The sequence below is a fragment of the Siphateles boraxobius genome, unplaced genomic scaffold (genome assembly GCF_051911475.1).
Source record: "Siphateles boraxobius isolate OS27281-9 unplaced genomic scaffold, OSU_SipBor_1 26, whole genome shotgun sequence".
In the NCBI taxonomy this organism is placed as follows: Eukaryota; Metazoa; Chordata; class Actinopteri; order Cypriniformes; family Leuciscidae; genus Siphateles; species Siphateles boraxobius.
This window is the reverse complement of record NW_027508876.1, coordinates 16,598,577-16,619,133: the sequence shown is the minus strand read 5'-3', so window position 1 is coordinate 16,619,133 and position 20,557 is coordinate 16,598,577. Positions and strand designations below refer to the sequence as shown.

Sequence of the window (20,557 nt, the reverse complement as noted above, 5' to 3'; positions counted from 1 at the left end):
ATTTTGGACACAAAATACTGTTTATTACTTCTGTATTTACAAATATTTCTTATACACATAACATAACATCTTTTTAGAATCTCTTTATTCCAAATTATACATTTTCAGTATCTGTGTAAAAAATAAAATTTATCCTAAACATCTTAATAATAATAATTATAATTTGAGGGTGAGTTTTACAACAAACAGACCAGAAGCCAAACGGCAACATTCAAGAAATACACAAACATACTAGCGTCTAAATTAAAACAAATGTAGATTATCAGCCATTCGGCCTGATTTGATGACTGCACACTGATCAAATCTCAAGATCTCTTTTTGAGCTGAGAACGATTTGCAATATAATTTCTCTTGTAAATATTAGCAAGAAAACCTGTTCTACATAACACTCCAGTCATTTTCTGTATTAAATATCAGCTGGAATTTATAAATTAATGCACCAATGTTGACGATGCATTTTGATTTGGATTGGTTTGGTTTTTCCCCAAAGCCTATCTGGGCTGAACAGCCTATTTTCTCTCAAATTAAAATTGTTTTAGGAGCCAGGGCATAAGATGAGTATTTCCAATTCATTTTAATTAGACATTCTGCTGATCTGAAGCTAAGAAACCAGTCAATAAAGCATTAGCACTTGTAAACGCATGTGCATATACACGCCACAATCATCAATGCTATTCAAACATGGTTTGCGTAACATGCGAAACAGGAGTCATAATTCAAATTTATAACCAGACGCACCAACATAAAACTTAACGTCCACCCTTGATGATTTAATATGCAAGTTTACCTATTTTTGCATTTAACCTAAAGCTGGTCAGAACAACGGTTAGTTTGTCTGATCTACTCTCAACAAAGATTGATTAAACTTTGGAGTAATGCATCTTTAAAACATTACAGCAGTGTAGCTTGTGACCGGACACATTAGTAGGTGGATTTTTGATTTCTTTGAAATAGCCTCTAGCGGGCTTTCCAACGGTCAGCTTTTGGCCCTGACGACCACAGCTACATCAGAACGGACCTTCTCCTGATGGCTTTCTGATTGGTGTTGCAAAGGTCACATCGTAGGAATTAGGTCTTTATGATGCCGTGTGATGTGCTGATTCTTCTCCGACGGTCTGCGGAAGCCTTTCGAGCAGAAGTCACAGCGGTGAGGATAGTCTTTGGTGTGGATGGAGATCACGTGCCTTTTGAAGCCAGACGCATCCCCTGTGCTGTAGTCGCAATACTGGCACTGGTATACCCGCCGCTCCCGATTGCCCTTGGACAAACCGGCGCCTCCCAAAATTTTCTTACCCCCATGAGCACCGAGTCCAAATGTCTTCTTAAGACCCTTTTTGTCAGGAAAAGCCTGCTGCTCCTTGGTGTGCACTGACAAAATATGCCGGCTGAGAACAAACGGATCTGCGATTTTGAAATTGCAATGCCTACACTGGTGTAACTTCTTCGCCTTGTGGGCGGCCGAGTGCTTCTTGAGCTCGGACGGCCGGTGGAAGCCTTTTCCACAGACCTCACATTTGTGTGGATAGTCTTTGGTGTGAACTGAAATGATGTGGCGCTTCAGGTCACTGGAATTGGAGCTTTTATGGTCACAGTGGGTGCAATGGTGCGTTTTGGCTTCCTCGTGCGTCAGTCCGTGTTGTAACAGCTCGTCGGGTTCGGCGAACGTCTGGAAACAGCGGTCACACTTGTAGGGCATCTCTTTGCTGTGCTTGGTCTTCACGTGCGTCTTTAAGTTAGACGAGTCGGCCGATTTGTAGTCGCAGTAAAGACAGGAGTACGGCTTCTCGCCGGTGTGGGTCCTCATGTGTTTCTTCAGCTCCGAAGGATGCCGGAAGCCCTTCCCACATTCTACGCAAATATGAGGGAAATTCTTGCTGTGGACGGCGAGCAGGTGTCGGTTGAGAAGTCCTTGTTCTGCCGTCTCATATTCACAGAACTTGCACATGTGCATTTTGTTGGCGGGTGGTGAGATCTGAAGCTTGGATTCTCGGTGGTGGTGCTGCAGACGGTGGGAGAACAGCGTCGCCTGCTGGTGGAACTCCTTTCCGCACACTTCACACTCAAATGGGGCTTTACTGCTGAGGGTGTGGATCTCCATGTGGTTGTGGAGATTGGCTTTTTTGTTAGTGGTGAAATCGCAGTCCGTGCACTGGTATTTCTTTCGGTTTACGACATCCTGATGGTGATTCTTGGCGTGGCGCTTGAGGAAACCACGCGACTTGAACTTCTTCCCACACAGCATACAAGGGTACACCGTAAGAGGCTGGCCGTAAGGTCCAATGATGATTGCTGAAGTTGAGAAAGGAAACCAAAATGAATATAATATTCTCTACTGTTCAAAAGTTTGGGGTTGTTAAGATTTTGAAACAAGTCTCCTTTACTCACCAAGGCTGCACTTATTTGATCAAAAATTCAGTAAAAATAGTGATATTGTGAAATATTATTACTATTTAAAATAACTGTTTTATATTTTCATATCATTTAAAAAGTATTTTATTCATGTGATGGCAAAGCTTAATTTCCAGCATCATTACTCCAGTCTTCAATGTCACAAGTTCCTTCAGAAATCATTCTAAAATACGAGATAAGAAATAAGATTTGCTGCTCAAAGAAATATTTCTTATCAATGTTCAAAACAGTTGTGCTGCTTAATATTTCTGTGAAAACCATGACACATATTTTATCAGGATTTTGTGATGAATAGAAAGTTAGAAAGAACAGCATTTTTTTGAAATAGAATTTTTTGCAACATTATAAATATATTTACTGTCACTTTAGTCTATTCATCTCTACGGTCACTGTCACTCATCTCTATTTCATCTCTATTTACTTTTGATTCATTTCAAGTGTCCTAGCTGAAAAAAGTTCTCTCTCTCTCTCTCTCTCTCTCTCTCTCTCCCTCATATATATATTTTAAATTTTAATAATATTTCACAAGAGTACTCTATTTACTGATCCAATAAATTCCACCGTGGTGAGACTTCTTTCAATAACATAAAAAATATCTTAACGACCCCAAACTTTTGAGTGGAAATGTAACAACTGTAATGAAACAAATTATATAATTAAATTCAATAAAATATTACAAAAGCAGTAGAGATGTACCTGTCTGAATGTGACGAAGTTCAGAACGTCTTTTGCTCTTGTTCTTGCTTCGTTGACGACTGAGTCTTTCGATCACGTCAGACTCATCAACGTGCAGCAGAGCGCTGGCGGCTCCATTCCTGTTCTCACAGCTCTCACTCTCCTCCCCACCTGACACACATTACATCATTTCTAAGGTTAGAACCAAACCACATATATCCCAAACACATTTGTACTTTAGATTAAAGACAAATGAATGTATTATAAAGGGCTCATTTTTAAATTGTGATTATCAGTTAACTTGGTTAAATTAATTTATAGCATATGTCCATCTCCTAGTAATACAATTTCCTTATTAGGGAATGTACAAAGGAGCTAGGGGACATAAATGCATATTTTTCTTTATCTTTAAATGTACAGAATTAATGTAGTAAATTGATAGCCATACATTTTTTTGTGTAAAACATTGCACAATGCAACTTTTGAATAAGACGTGTATGTGTTTGACTTACTGTAAGCAGCTGCCCAGGCCACAGGCATAAAGTCTTTGCTGAGTGATGCGTTGTCAAGTGTTCGTTGAGCATTTCCAGGGTCCTCACCACCCACCACCACTTCCATATAGACCTCATCTGTGATTTTAGCCACATCTGTAGACATCAAGAACTCACAGTATCAGCAGAGGCACTTGGAGGAAATGCCTTCATAACAAACTGACAGTAACAGGACTCACTGATGTCATCCTGGCTTTGATTGGCTTCATCCATTGACATGTACACCATCTTCTGTCTTATAGGCATTCCAGAGTGATCCACCAGCTCCACGGTTTCATCTACATCAAGCTCTGCGTCTTCTATGTCAACGGTGCCTCCTGTAAATGATCCATAAATGTATAAACACCAAATGTTTGTAATGAAGTATAATGCCATGCAGGAGATTGACTTACCCAAGTCCTCCTCCCCTGAGTGAGCCTTGATAATGTACACTTTGATGACCTCTTGACCCTCATCATCCTTGTCCACATCCTCTGCGTCTTCTAAAGTGCCCTCAATGGTGACTTTAGCATCCCCATCAGAAACCACCTTTCCAGACTCATCCACTGAAATAAAACCAAGACAAGCAAATGGTGACAAACAAGCAACATGCATATTCTTGCGTCCTGCATGTATTGTCAAATGGTGAAAAGAATAAAGTAATAAACTCTTCGTCACATTTACCACTTGTTTGACACAAAAGTGGAAGCTTTAAAAGCCAGCAACAGCAGTACGATTAAATACACTAGTGTTTAATAAATCATTAACTTTAATAATAATAAGATATGCACCAATGCTGATAATTATTTTCATGTTATGAGGTACAGTATGATGTTTTATTTGTTATGACAACAATTGTTAAATATTGATATTAATATTCCATTCTAGTTTATTTAAATTGATTAATTTTAAATGATACTAGTAAATTTAGGCATGAAAATATTACAATGTTCAGTATGAAAAATGGAGATTCATTCCTAAAGACTACATTTAAAAGTGTTATTAAATTATTATTACTTATCAAGATTAACTTTCAGTGAGAGTTGGATGATGGTAAATGTAATCTAAATGTAAAAATAGAGCAAACAACCATGAATAATTAAACATCCAATATCAACCAATAACTTAAAATAATAAATAAATTAAAATAATAAATAATGGCCGATAACTGATATGGTATTGGCACCAATCTATTTTGCATCCTAAATAATAATTATAATAATAATAATAAGAAGAAGAAGACGTAACGAGTAATACAGTCTAAAGGTGCAGTAACATAAGAAAAATTTCAACAAAAAGGATCCATTGTCTATTAACAGTGTAGCGATGTTTGAAGCCCAGCTCACTTATGGCGCTTTTCCATTACCAGTACCAGCTCGACTCGACTCGACTCGCCTTGGCTCGCCTCGACTCGGCTCGCTTTTCGTTCCGTTTTCCATTGCAGAAAGTATCGCCACAAATAGTACCCGGTCGTCATAGCGACGCCTTTCGTTCCTCGTTGCCCCATCAAGCTCTCGCTGGATCCTCTCTTCGGCAACCAAACAAAGGAATGTCTGCAACTCCTCGTTTGACCACGGCGTATTCTTCCGAGTTGCCATAATAATAGTAGTAAGTTTAGTAACTATCTCTGGCTAAACTATTTAAAAAAGGCGGGGTTATTCTGGATACTCCATCTGGCGCGTGCAATGATGACGCAGTGAATAGTGACGATTCTCTCTGACCAATCAGCAGTCGGCATTGTTTTCACGTCACATTTTAGTATCGCCTTAGCTCGCTTAGAACCTCGCCGGAGGTGGTACGAAAAAAAGTACCCGAAAGCAGGTACAGGTACAACTTTTACACAGTGGAAAACCAAACAAAGGCGAGTCGAGTCGAGCCGAGCCGAGCCAAGGCGAGCTGGTACTGTGTAGTGGAAAAGCGCCAATAGATGTCACTTTCAAGACAAGCAGCTTTCTGTTGGTCAATGTGCCGAATTCACGTGATCAACTTGAACCCATTGCAAAAAAAAAAAAAAATCCCAATCTAATGGATTTCCGTTGAAATTTTGCAGAACAATGGTAAATATGACTGAACCCTAACTGTAGGCTGCTTATTGTTGCCAACAAAAGCAACTTTCTGAACAATGAGTCATTAATATTCAGATCCTTTTCAAGAAATGGCTGAAGCCACTCACAAGAGATCATGAGGTAGTCTCCACAGGTGTCAGGATCCTCCTGTACCTGAGCGTCAGTCACCACATCAACCTGTAGTCCTTCATCCTCCAGAGCCACATCATCAGGTGACATCACACAGGTCTCCACCGCAATAGTGCCCAGCTCTTCGTCTTCATCCGAGCATGGCACATACTCCGCCACCACATCCTCGATGGCTTCCTGGATGACCAGCTCCTCATGTGCGAGGCTGTGCACCGCAATCTTCTCACCCTCTACGTCAGACACGAGAACCGACTCCTGCAGTTCTACTACCACCTCGTCTTCTCCATCACCCTCTTCTTGGAGAAGAACACACATATTTGCATGTATAAATATCTTAATACTCAATAAAACCACAATCTGAGAGACTTTCTCATAGTCACTGTTTGTTTTACCTGTCCCATGGAATATGATCTTGGCCTCATGGGAATGGAGAGAGAGAGCCGTTACATCTTCATCCATTGTCTCCACTGGTTATCCGCATAATATAAGACCTACAGGGACAAAACGCAAAAGAAAAGAAAACCATCAGAACATAACAAGAACATAAGACTAAAAAGTCTGATTTCACAGCATAAAATCAGCATTAAATTATATATTATATCAGAATTATCTTGCAATAGGATTACATAATACACTAGGATATCACAAAGATAACCATAACATCACAAAAGAAATTAATACAATAACAGGTCAAATATGGATATTTTTTGTGTAGTTCCCATCACTAAAGCAATTATCGTCATTCCTGTTATGCAATTAATTTGATCCCATTCACAAGTCTTGATATATTGTATAAAATAATAAATAGCCTACAATTTTTAAGATGGCAATCATACTGTGCATTATACATTTAAAATGTTTTATTTTAAATTTAGATAAAATTTTATAGAATTTCAATAATCGCCATTTCTCAGATATAGGCCATAACATGGAAATATCACATGTCTTTCTTGATATATTGCATAAAATTATAAATACATTTTTAATTATGGAAATCAATTCAATCATATTCAAATAAAAACTGTTAAAAAATCCCTCACTGGACTTTTAGCTTGCCATCATGTAAATTATCAATTATTATTCATTTTAATCACCTGATCTTGACCAGTGCATATTCCTGAAAGTCTACATTATTTTAGAACTATTTTAACAACAAGCATATTTATTTTACTGTACAATAGGAACCTTATTATAATTTTAGTACAGTACCTGTAAGCCAAATAGGCTCCAATGAATCCCATAATTTGAAACTGTAATTTAGTGTTGACCCATCTATCCCCATCTGTACTGTTTACAATGTGACAGTAATAAGGGGTGGTTCCATCCCGGAGCCTTGAGCTAACAGAGCCCCGCCCACTGTTAGAACACACCTACCACGCCCCCTTTTTTAAAGCGACATCGCCATTTTGAATACATTAAAATAATTAATTAAATCTTGTAAATATATACTTAAATGCCAGCACAGTGACACTCAAAATAATCTATAACACAACTACAGTTTGCGTAAACCATCTGCAAATGAAACCAATGTGTAATTGCTTATGAATCAGTCTTGCAGGTCTTGAGAGTGTCGTCTCCGCGGCCTACTTTAGGCCTCTGAAGGCCGCGGCTCGGTGCTAACAAAGGCCTACGCGCCATTACAACGGCGTTAATCTCTCAAACAGATAAATACACAATTCACTCCAAAATATCCCATCAGATGCATATTTACCAAATATAAACGTTCAAATTCTGTTAAACACGGCGGCCTACCTGTTATATTTTTTTGTTTGTTTCCAAGGCCGTACGGGTTTTCTTCTCCCACCCCCAGACTCGGGCAGAACGCAGACGGGGCTCTTGTGTGAGCAGGGCGGGCCGCCGCAGAGCGCGGAGGGGAGGGGCCGAGTCTGATGCGCTCCGCGGCGCTGCAGCCTCCAGCTCCTCCGGCGCTTACGCCGCCTTCAGAGCCGCACGTCACTGCCTCGGAGCCGCAGGAAAATGCGGAAGGAGTCTCAAACAATTGGCCGCAGTCCGGCTCTTTTGGCAGGCCCATATGTTGTATTTTTTCTGTGTTTCGGCGAATTTAATGCTAGGCGGTTTTGACTAAAACCCAAACGAATGATTTTGTTGTTGTTGAGCGATTTGGAAGTCGGTTGTGAATGAGTATTTTGATGGGGTTTAGTTTGTGGCGGCGTGAAATGCGTATGATGCGGAAAGAGCGAGCTCGGGATTTTAGCCAGTTATGGATTTATGCTTTTAAAATGGTTTAAATGACCATCATGGCTTATTAATACGCAAACTGTTTTGATTGGAAATATTTGCTGGGTAGCACATTCATACAGTTTACTGCATGTACTGCTATTGATCCGGTGGTTTTACGTTTTTCTTATTTTCTTATAAGGAACACGCTAGAACATAAAATACATTTGTTCTAACATTAGTTACAGGCCTAAATACTTCCATAAAAAACTATTTCGGACCAAGAACCAAGCAAACAAACATGTATAATAATATACAAAAATACAGAAAATAAAGTATTAGAAATAACAATGACAACAAATATTCATTCCAATACTTACTCAAATATTTATATTAAAATTACTCATCAGATTTAAATTACGTGGCTGGCTAGAGATGATCAGATCGAGTCTATTTTAACCCTAACACCAGTACTGAGATTATTAATACAGCTATTAAAGCTGCCACCGAAGACAAAACTGCTGCTCATTCAAAAACCTCTTATTACATGATTCTAGATAATCTTAATCATGCTTTTAATATAGCAATATTTGTTCAGGATATTTAAATTGAATACAGGATGTAAAAAACAAAAGTGTCACTGCGTGTTTACCACAAAACATCTTGGTCTTTTCTTTTTTTAAGGTTTAGTTTCTATCAAGCTTTGCTGTAAAAAATTACATCTTAACTTTGCAAATATTGTTCTTGAAATTAGGTTTTAATAGAAAAGTTAAAATGAAGCACAATTTTCAGAAAATAGAGTACACAAAGGGTTTGATCCAAAAGGTTTTTATTTGTCATCACTGAAAGATGTTGACAATTTCTTTGTCAAGCCAAGGAATAATGTTTTCGTTGCAATTCTCATATAAATGACACCAATCCTTCCACTGAGGATGGTAACATCTTAAAATACAGGGCCAGTGCATTTCACTCAAAAAGAGCCTTTCCCTTCACTTTGCGCTGACCTGTGCACAAGAGTGTGTGAAATGGTTTAATAATTATGTCCGGCAGAGAGACAGTGCGAGCCATTGACAGAATAGGGTCCCTCCTCAATCATCATCAACTGTGGGTGTGATGGTAACCCCTCTCCTGATCTGCCCCCATCCGATCAAACTAGAGAAAGAGAGAGGTCAAAGACTGTTCAAACTGCAATAATGAAATGTGGAAAATATATAAAGTTTGTCACAGCCAACATCAAATTGACCCTACTCATTTACTTCACAACAAGTTCCTGGTCTCATTGTGAATGATTCATTGATGTACATTATTCCACAAAACAACAGGTCTTGAATAAAATTTTGCTCACCGCCAATGTTTCTCCACTCTGCGACTCAAGGCGATCTTCTCCCCCACCTCTGTGCACACAGGGTTAGTGAGCACAATCTTGGCCAAATCAGCTTTCACTGCACTAACACGGCCTCCTGTCGACAGAGAGCCGATGTTTACCATCAGCACCTCATTCTTCGACAGCTTCTGAACCTGTAAGCAAAATCGATAAGAAAAATCAGAAACTGTAATGGCAGGTACAATAAATTCAGAAGGTTCATGAAAAATAAATTAAATAGGTCATGTGTGTATATATATTGCATGCCATACTATATACACTATCATTTTTAAGTTTAGGGTCACTAAGATTGTTTTTTTCTTAAAGGGATAGTTCACCCAAAAATGAAAATTCTGTCATTAATTACTCACCCTCATCCTGTCTTTCGTTCATCTTTGGAACACAAATGAAGATCTTTTTGATGAAATCCGAGAGCTTTCTGTCCCTCCATAGACAGCAACGCAATTGACAATGACGCTTCAAAAAGTTCATAAAGAGATCGTAAAAACTAATCCCTATGTATCGAGTGAATTAGTCCAAATGTTCTGAAGAGACAAGCGATTTATGTGATGAAAAGATTTAATTTAGTCTTTTATTCACATATAAACATTCATCAACTCGCACATCATAAGGTTCAGTTTGAGCTTCTGTTTATGTTCGCTGATCAATGTTTATATGTGAAAAGCCTAAATTCAATCTGTTCATTTGGACTAAACCTCTCAATTCAAATGGGTTTAAATTTACAATCTCTTTATGAACTTTTTGAAGCAACAGAGTGGTAGTTGCATGGCTGTCAATGGAGGGACAGAATTCTCTCAGATTTCATTAAAATATCTTCATTTGTGTTTCGAAGATGAACAAAAGTCTTGCGAGTTTGGAACGACAGAGTAAGGCTGGGTATTGTTAGGAATTTCACAATTCGATTCGATTCCGATTCTTGAGGCTTCGATTCGATATTGATTTATTAGCTTCGACATCGATTCAATAATTAGTAAATACACAAGTAATAAGTACCTGAGTTTATTTTTAAATAATGTGTACAGTATTACCAATGTTTAAGAACAAATTGACCCCAGCATGTTTCCTGTCATGGTTTATTTAGCAGAACAAACTACAATATTGTACATGTGTTGAATACAAACAACAACTGTAACAAACAGGTACAGTTTCTATTAACTGTAATAGAAAGTATATTTCTTTCTTCCTATACATTCAAGTTATAAAAGAAATGTAAACAGAAACACAAAATGTGCATACTCGTATAAAAAAGCGCTTCGTGAGGCGCTTCGCACATTTGCACACACGCAAGGACTCTTCCTCTGTCGTGCGCATGCTACGCGGTTTGGAGCTCGCGAGCTCTAGATTTCGGGAGATTTGAACTAATTTGCGTACATCAGGGAGTCGCTATCAATATGCGGGAGACTCCCGGAGACTTATTGTTGTTCTTATTATCATTTAGGGGGGCTTAGGAACATTTTGGGGTAGCTTCAGCCCCCCTAAAATAGGCCTAAAAACGTCCCTGGTTGGTGGTGCAGGCTTGAACGGAGTGCAGCTACTCTCAGTCATCTTGCCGTTTCGGTAAAGCGCGTCTTGTACAGCACTGAACGCTCTCACTAGAGAGTTGCCCACAGCGCCGCCACTGGCCGGTGGCTGAATCGATTCATAGGATTTGATGAATCGATATTGAATTGAGAAACAAATAATTGAAATGCATTGATGAATCGATATTTTTACCCATCCCTACGACAGAGTGAGTAAATTATTAACTAATCCTTAAAAGAAGTATAGACCTGTTTGTTCACTTTGAAAAGTTACTTTAAATTTTAATAATATTCGACAATATTACTGTTTTTACCATGTTTGGTGAAATAAATGCAGCTTTAGTCCTTTAAAACACAAATATATTTAGTCTCATTCAAAATCCGGGAACAATAAGTGGAGATTTTGCTTTACCTTGGCTGCTTTCTTGTCACCCTCAGTGCGCACACCAAGCAGCCTTCTTAAAAGGAAGTAGGAGATCTCAAGCTCTGTGAAGATCTCAGGAAGAGCCCCCACAGCACCGAGGACCTGACCCACCATACGATCCGCTCTGCACAGTGTAGGGTCGATCTTGGTACCAACACCTGCAACAGAGAATGTGCATAGCAAATATTAAATCATCCACTTTAGTAATACAAAAGAAGAAACAACAAACAATTAACAAATATTACATTATTTCAGTAATGTTGAAGTCTGCATACCAATAAGGCCACCAGGAGCAGCATACTGGAGGTCATTGTGTTCGGCGAATAGTGAGACAATTTTGGAGAAGATAGGTTTGCACATTAGTTTCCCTTCATGGTCCTTAGAAACAATACCTGGTCTGACCTCAATCTCCTGTCCAACCTTGAACAAAAATAAACAGAGGAGAACAGCATGAAAAGAGGAACAGGAATAGCAGCAGTAACGCAGGCAATGAAAGAGCTTCACAGAGTAACTGCAGGGTTTTTCAAATCAAATCTTAAAGGTTTTTAAGACATGCACAAACAAAATTAATACCGTATACGCGGGGTAGTAAAATGTCTATGGTAACACACTAATCCATAAAAAAAGAAACATGATTTAAAGTACCCCTATTATGCCATTTTAAAAGTTATTAATTTTGTTTTGGAGGTCTTCTGCAATAGGTTTATATACATCCAATGTAAAAACAAAAACAAAAAAACACTTTAATCTTCTCATAATATACATTGCACATCCCCTCATTTCTCAACGAGTCTGAAAACGATTTGTTCAAAGATTCAGTCTCTCTAAACCCTCCTTCCCATGAGCCTACTCTGCTCTGATGGTCAGATGGCCCAGTCTATTGTGATTGGTCTACCGCTTACAGCTTGTTTCGGAAACTAAATGACTATTAAAATATCTGAATTTCAGCTCCGGAGCCTTCCTTGGCACTTGATACACAGTGATACAAACAGTATCAATGGTGTCGTTTTTCCCGTAACAATTCCGTTTGTCGGCAGCCAATGAAGACATTATGCAAATATGTTACATTGTTACGTAGGTATGTAAAAGGAAGTGAAACTGGAATTGCTGACAACTCTTTTCAGCAGTTAAGAATCAATTCTTTCTTTTAGGAGACAATACCTATTTGTTGTACACTATGCACTTTTTAAAACTTTGCAGACCTTTTACATTCACAAACAGCTATATTCACACTGCATGAAAAGTAATGTTTGAATTGCATAATAGGGGCACTTTAAAAAAACTTTACTGTTCAAATACAGGTTGACAAAACCAAAAAAGATTATAAAAAGATAAACCTCACATTTTAATCTTTAAACCATTTTCAAGAAAAGGGATGAGTTGAAATAACAAACAAACAAGTGTGTTGGTGGAAGAGTGTAGTAACATCAGTAAGTATCAGGGCAAGAAATGGCAAATCTGGTGCAAGACAATGAAGAGGAGATACACTATAGCGTTGCTTAAATTGGATCAAACAGGTCAAAAGTTACCTTCAGGACTCCTTTGAGGATACTTCCTCCAGCTACACCCCCTTTCAGATCATCTACTTCACAGCCAGGCTTATTGACATCAAAAGACCTGATTACTGTGGGAAAAACACAATCACTCATCTAAAATTTGACATTGAGCTCAGGGAATCCTCTTTAGTAGCGTTCAAATTAAAACAGTCACTTACCAATAAGGCGAGGCTCAGAGATGAAGTCACGGACAGGCACGGGGATCTTATTTACTATGTACTCGCAGACAACCTCAATGTTGTACTTGAGCTGGGCTGAGATTGGGATGATTGGAGCTCCCTCTGCAACCGTTCCTGTAGGAAAATAAATGAATGAAAGTTAAACCATCCAATTATAAAGCTGTAGTTTACCCATCAGTTTGTACAACGCAATATAGAGGACACATAAGCTATGATTATAGAGAGTAATAGAAAGGGTCCATGTTAAACGGATTGTTCATCCAATATTGCCATTCTGACATTATCTACACACCCTTATGTCATAGACTTGAATGTGTTTGAAATGCATTCTGAGGCTTTTTTTTGGAGCCTGACAGATTCAGTCCTTAATCTTTTTCATTATATGGAGGTGGAAAAAAAGAATTTAAAATTAAAATGTAAAAAAATCAGGGCTGTCAACGGTAACGTGTTTAACGCAAACTACTGATTAAATCAGAGATGGCAGAGAATAGAGACTTGCGTTGCAGTTTCAGTTAATCATTCATTCCAGTGCATTTCACTTTAAAACACAAGCTCTGTCATATTCGGTGATTGTTTTTGAAGAGCGCGAGTCACCATGAAATACGCATCACGCTGTGTGAAATACAGACTGAACGTCAAAATATACTACCTCTGTATGGCAAGATGATACGCAAACTACATTTCTCGGGAAGGATAAAGCAAACCAGCATCTTGCTAGTAATATTCTGATGGATGCGAATTGTAATCAATGCAAAGATGATTGCGTTGAAGTACAGAAGTGGTACAGGAAGCACGTTTTGAGTCTGTAATATTGATGCACCAAACAAACCATGTATGTGCGTCCTTGATAATCTGATCGCAAATTCATTGTATTTATACACAGACACGTCAGTACATTCACATTGTTTCCACTCACATTCAAGACAATGTTTTGATTTGTCATGTGTATGTTGCTGTGTTTAGTAATTCTGAATGGATCCGTGTACTGTAGTAGGTAAATGAAAATTTCAGAAGAGCATCAAGCTAAAACACTTACCCTGCACAAAAGCCAGGATCTGTTCATACTGCTCTTTGGCCTGACTCTCTTTCACCAAGTCGATTTTATTCTGTAGAATCAGTATGTGCTTGAGCTTCATGATCTCAATGGCTGCCAAATGCTCTGACGTCTGTGGCTGAGGGCATGACTCATTGCCAGCTGAAAGAGTAAAAAAGATCTTTAGCTACTCTAACAACATAAGAATCGGGTAATTACTTGCAAGACAAAAACAGCTAAAGGTTGCGAGGTAAATACTCACCAATTAAGAGTAGAGCAGCATCCATTACGGCGGCACCGTTTAACATGGTGGCCATCAAGATGTCGTGACCCGGGCAATCCACAAATGAGACATGTCTAAAAAGAATTATATAAACTAAATATAAAGACTGAATTCAGAAGTGTAAAAACAAAAAAACTAACCAAACTGTCAATACACATGGTAAAGATATAATACAGAATAATATTACACGTATTGCCTTATGGAATCACCTGAAACAGGCAGATTTTAAGAAAATTACTGTTGTTTCGCTGATGAAAAAATGACGGAGTGTTATGTACGTATTACCAACATTTTATTACGTAAGCTTTGTCACGCCTCAATCAAGGGAATTTATAGTAATTTATAGTGTTATTATTAATTAGCGAGTCCACGAATGGCATGGATGGCAAAACATATTTAAATGTAATGTTTAAAACTTTTGATTTTATTTTATATATATATATATATATATATATATATATATATACATAAACACACACACACACACACATCAAAAGTTTGAAAATATTAAAATTTGTTATTGAAAGAAGTCTCGTATGCTCACCAAGGCTGCTTTTAATCAAGTACAGAAAAACAGTAATATTGTAAAATATTACTTTAAATTAAAATAACTTTTTTCTATTTGAATACATTTAAAAAAAATTAACTTATTCCTGTGATGTCAAAGCTGAATTTCTTTACCATCATTACTCAGTCTTCAGTGTCACATGATCCTTCAGAAATTTGGTAAATTTGGTAAATTTTCTATCAATATTTTTGAGTCTTCATTTTCTTTTCTGACATAGCCTACTCCAGTTCTTGTTAAAACACACCAGACATGCAAATTCTGTGCATTTTGGGCACTTTTTGTGTGAAATCATATCTATTTTGTCCAACAAAAGTGTGCTTTCACTTTAATTGAGCGTAAGCAGCGCAGCAAAAATAGACTCTGCGCCAAAACCCCTGTTTGACTGCTGCTCGACGCTCACGCGCTGCTCCTCCTGTCGCTGTGAATGCACTCATTGATTAACATGCACGCCGGAAAAAATACACGCTGTGTGTTCCATGTACACGTGTGATGCTGATGTTGCGCGATGTTAACGGGTTAGTTCACCCAAAAATGAAAATCAAGTAATTAATTACTCACCCCCATGCTGTACCAACCCCGTAAGCCCTTCGTTCATCTTCGAAACACAAATGAAGATATTTTTGATTAAATCTGAGAGGTGGATCACTGCTACATAGGCTGCCAGAGGGAATGAAACTTGACGGCCCAGAAAGTCATTAAAGAACATGTTTAAATATTCCATGTGCCTACAGTGGCTCAACTATAAGTTTATCAAGCGACGAGACTACTTTTATCCCGAAAAAAACCCCATAAATAACGACTTTATTCGACTATTCCTTTTCTTCCTTGTGGGCCTGAGACGAGAGTTCAAGAGATTTCCACGACGCATGCGCGAGAACTGAGAAGAGGACGTTCTTCTTCTAATACTTCTTGTTCAGTTCTCGCGCATGCGTCGTGGAAATCTCTTGAACTCTCGTCTCAGGCCCACAAGGAAGAAAAGGAGTAGTCGAATAAAGTCGTTATTTATGTTTTTTTTTCGGAAAAAAAGTAGTCTCGTCGCTTGATAAACTTATAGTTGAGCCACTGTAGGCACATGGAATATTTAAACATGTTCTTTAATGACTTTCTGGGCCGTCAAGTTTCATTCCCTCAGGCAGCCTATGTAGCAGTGATCCACCTCTCAGATTTAATCAAAAATATCTTCATTTGTGTTTCGAAGATGAACGAAGGTCTTACGGGGTTGGTACAGCATGGGGGTGAGTAATTAATTACTTAATTTTCATTTTTGGGTGAACTAACCTTTTAATCATGCGGCTCCTGAGTGCATTTGACCGGCATAAAATCGGCATTTGTCAGACTGACCGGCCGGTCGCCGGTCATGGCCGATCACGTGAAAATCGGCCAATTACGGTCACCAGCCGATCAATCGGTGCATCTCTAGGAAATGGAGATACTTTTTTTTAGCATTCTTTAAATAGAATGTTCAATGACCAGAATTTATTTGCATTAATTATAATTATTTATTATATGTATTAAAGCATTGATTAAATATAAATCTTTTGCATCATTATAACTGATTATAAATTTGGATTTGGGTGAGATGTCCGTGTATCTGAGACCCTGGGTAAAAAATCTGGGCTTTATTCTGGATGATGATCTAAAGTTTGACCGCCAAATAAATTCTGTCATTAAAACCTGCTTTAACCAACTGCGTCTGCTTGCAAAAGCTAAGCCGTTTCTCTATTTTAAAGATCTTGAGAAATTAATTCACGTTTTTATTTCCTCTAGGATGGACTATTGCAATTCATTGTATTTAGGGATTAGTCCGCAATCACTATCCCGCTTGCAATATGTCCAAAATGCTAAGGCACGTTTTTTGTGTAGTGTAAAAAAGAGGGAGCATATTACCCCTATTTTACGCTAACTACTTTGGTTACCCGTGCATTTCAGAGTAGAATTTAAAGTACTATTATTAGTTTTTAAATCTTTAAATGGCTTAGCACCAACTTATTTAACTGACCTATTGACTGAATATAAACCTGCATGATCACTCCGCTCATCAAATCAGTCTCTATTGTGTACCCCAAAATCGAGGCTCAAATGTAGGGGAGATCGAGCGTTTTACATCGCTGCCCCAAGACTAAAAGCTTTTTTTATTTTCGAAGGCTTTCGATTAACACTGTATCTTGTGTTGTAAATAATGTGATTTTATGTGATTTTTAAATTTTTCTTATTATGCGTTTTAATGTTGTGATTTTATATGCTATTTAATTCCTGTGTGAACTTTAGGTCTTTTTCTGTCATTCTGTCTTCCCTGTTGGTTAATTTTTAAATGAATTTAATTACATTGTGGAAAGCACATTGGTCAACAGCTGTTGTTTTAAATTGTGCTATATAAATAAATTGTCATTGTCATGTCTTCACTGTCACTTTTGATCAATTTAATTCAGTATTTATTTCTCTCTCTTTTTTCAATCTTAGCACAAATGTTGGTATCACTGTTTCCACAAAAATGTTAGGCAGCAAAAACTTATGTATATTAGAAAACATACCGAACTAATTTAAAGTTGCCTTTGGTGCCAGGAATGTCTGTGAGGAACTCATCAGGTGTGCTGCTGCCACATGACCTGTAACACTCTGGCCGTGGACAACTTGGATCATCCAATTTATACACCTAGATAAAGGAATTAAAAGCAAAAGATATAAACTTCATGCAAACAAACATGACAAAAAATATCAAACCCTCAGTAATAAATAGCCTACTTCACATTTCTTCCAAGAAATTACTTGTAACAGCTTCGCTTGGAGGAGAAAATCACCCCCCCATAAAAACGTAAACTGTAATTTGTTGTTGCAAGCTTAAATTGAATCAAATAATTGCTATTTCTAGCTTTTGACTCAGAGTGTAGCTTGCATTAATTAGAGATTTGAAATCAAACAATGTTGTTACCTTTGCATTAGCATAACCCAACTTGATTGTAATGTTTCTCTCCAGCTCATTCTTGAATCTGACAGTGTGAACTCCAGAGATGGCTTTCACCACTGTTGATTTTCCATGGGCTACATGACCAATAGTTCCTAAAGACAAACACATAGGTATAAATAAAGCCAGCAAGAAACGGAAGCTGCAATCATCTTTTTCTCCCTATTGTGACCGTATATCCGAGTGAAAGCGACTTCTCAAACGAGAAAAAATGTAGAGGGGGACTTTATTTTGTCCACTGGGAATTGATTGGGTTGATGTGGTTTGGTATTGCTGTGATGTCATGCGAGTGACAGGTTGTCCCGCCCTCGCATCAGTAAACACATCATCAGAGAAGAGATGTTGATCCAAGAGGGAGAAGTTATTTTGATTACAGATTGAAAGAGCACATGAATTTAAAAAAGGTGAACTGATAAATAATTTATAATAAATACAGCAATATTCCAAAAACTGTCCATTTTGATTTCATGGTGACTTTAATATAAAACCTGGATTTAGATCAAATGTGACTGTTTGTATGGAGAAAATAGTTCAAAGACATCTCACCTATGTTTATTGTGGCTTGTCTGCTGATGATCTCTTGGGACAGAGGAGACAGTTTGCTAACATCCTATAAAGCAAAACAGATCTGTTAATGCTAATCATCAAACAAATAGCCCCCCCAAAATATGGCAAACTGTTTTGGGTGTAACCTTGTACACGAGAAAAAAAAAAGAGAGAGAGAAAAAATATCAGTAGTGACAAGTGCATTAAATCAATCAAGTCATGGGCGAAGACCACCCAAAAAAAAAATTTTCCTTCCAAAACTTGTAACAGCCTCTCTCTTAGAGAGAGAAAAAGTTCCCACCCCTAAAGAGATAAGCTGCAATTTGCTGTTGCAAGCTTAAATTGAATCAACTAATTGCTATTGCTAGCTTTTGATTCAGAGTGTAGCTTGCAATAATTATTTTAAAGCTTTATTGTATTATTTGCAAGTAATTAATAAATAGGTCACAGTATCTAAAATAATCACTGTGTTAATTTCAAGGAATACATGTTAATAAAGTTTGCCATAAGGGAAGATCTACTGTCGAGTCCATTACATGAGACACCGGTGAATAATTAGCTTAGAAACAGGTAAGATTAGCACATGACCAAAGTAGAACATGACAGGAAGTATATTAAACAGAATGACATTTGAGTAATGACAACCGACAATGGTTTCACGACATTTTTATATATGTAACTTATATGTATATATCCGTAATTTCTACACGGGGTCCTTCTCCATCCTAGAATGAATCATGTGGTGAGTTTTCACCGGCACAGCTAAAAAGCACGCCTGCCTTCATCAGAGAGCACAAGAGCACTGAACTCGAACTAGCGATGGCGCCAGTACACCTTGAACATTTTATATTACACTAAATAACAAAATATGAAAACTTACTAGTGTACTGAGGTCTTGTTTAGAAAGATGAGGCTGACCCAACGTTGTTCCAGACTCGTCGCCCGCCATCTTGAAAGAAAAGGAATGAGAGTATGATCAAGCAAACGCCTGACCGTTTTTACAAATACACGTGTGCCATTAATTTATAAACTGTCTAATTATTTTGTAGTGTTGTATATATGCATATAGATAATGTTCTACTTTTCCCTATTACACGGCAGAACACCAAAAAATAGGTAGATAATTATAACGCATCTGTCGAACAGCGTCCTGTAAGCATGGGATGATGCAATCAGTTTTTAGAAAAGGCCAGTAAATCCCAAGAAGGAGAAAACAGACCGGAAATGGCATCCTAGATTATAATTAGCATAAACAAACATAAAATACCAACATATCCAACAACATAATGTATCTAATCTGTAATTAACATGTAGAAAACTTAAACACACGTTAGACTGATTGGGATGAAACCTGGGTCCGTCTTCGGGTTATGACGTCACGCGTTTTGTAGTTTTGACAGTAATGTCACTACTAGTGACAAGTACCAAACAGTTGAGGCCAAAAGTGATGTCCGGCCTAAGAAAATTTACATCTTCACCCTTTATTCAAATATTATTATTTTATTATATATATATTTTTTTTTTGTTGAAGATTTTGTAAGCATATTGAGCAGTTATGCTTGGAGACTTGGTTCTATGTGTGGTAATGTAATGAAACATGACAAATTGTACATTTAAATTGTGGATATTTTTATACATATAATGGACATATTGTTTGGCCCCACAGTCATACAAAGAAATGATGAACACATGCAAAAAACAACACACACACACACGCACGCACACACACACACACACACACGCACGCACGCACACACACACACACACACACACACACACACACACACACACACACACACACACACACACACACACACACACACACACACACACACACACACATCTATCTATCTATCTATCTATCTATCTATCTATCTATCTATCTATCTATCTATCTATCTATCTATCTATCTATCTATCTATCTATCTATCTATCTATCTATCTATCTATCTATCTATCTATCGTTATCTAAAAAATGAGGTTTCACACGCTCAAACTTCCTTACCTCTTAATTTATAATGAAAGTAGAACTTCAATCATATGTCATGATTTATTTTCTCATAGCAATTGTAATGTCTGTGACGGTGAACTAAAACATGTTGTACATGTAGGCA

At 37.7% G+C, this 20,557-nt stretch overlaps 2 protein-coding genes across 5 annotated transcripts; both read right to left on the bottom strand.

The window, feature by feature from the left end:
* Position 1: 1 nt before the first annotated feature.
* Positions 2-8,009, bottom strand: zfx (zinc finger protein X-linked). Of its 2 annotated transcripts, none has more exons than XM_077244507.1 (8): positions 7,562-8,009; positions 6,202-6,300; positions 5,788-6,105; positions 4,028-4,180; positions 3,815-3,952; positions 3,597-3,731; positions 3,106-3,255; positions 2-2,289 (listed from the first exon to the last, which is right to left on the bottom strand). In XM_077244507.1, exons 2-8 carry the CDS (start codon positions 6,266-6,268, stop codon positions 1,055-1,057), a joined length of 2,196 nt encoding a protein of 731 aa, XP_077100622.1. In that variant the 5' UTR covers positions 6,269-6,300; positions 7,562-8,009; the 3' UTR covers positions 2-1,054. The 2 variants fall into 2 exon arrangements, with proteins under 2 accessions (XP_077100622.1, XP_077100623.1); XM_077244508.1 differs by having other exon boundaries at positions 5,788-6,102.
* Positions 8,010-8,799: 790 nt separating this feature from the next.
* On the bottom strand, positions 8,800-20,552 carry eif2s3 (eukaryotic translation initiation factor 2, subunit 3 gamma). Of its 3 annotated transcripts, none has more exons than XM_077244504.1 (13): positions 20,449-20,552; positions 19,323-19,391; positions 18,443-18,506; positions 17,864-17,991; positions 17,466-17,587; positions 14,346-14,440; positions 14,087-14,245; positions 13,030-13,164; positions 12,845-12,939; positions 11,591-11,735; positions 11,304-11,473; positions 9,333-9,505; positions 8,800-9,139 (listed from the first exon to the last, which is right to left on the bottom strand). In XM_077244504.1, the coding sequence occupies exons 2-13, from the start codon at positions 19,389-19,391 to the stop codon at positions 9,076-9,078; spliced, it is 1,419 nt and encodes a 472-aa protein (XP_077100619.1). In that variant the 5' UTR covers positions 20,449-20,552; the 3' UTR covers positions 8,800-9,075. The 3 variants fall into 3 exon arrangements, with proteins under 3 accessions (XP_077100619.1, XP_077100618.1, XP_077100620.1); XM_077244503.1 differs by lacking the exon at positions 20,449-20,552 and adding an exon at positions 19,772-19,826; XM_077244505.1 differs by lacking the exon at positions 20,449-20,552 and adding an exon at positions 19,524-19,674.
* Positions 20,553-20,557: the final 5 nt, after the last annotated feature.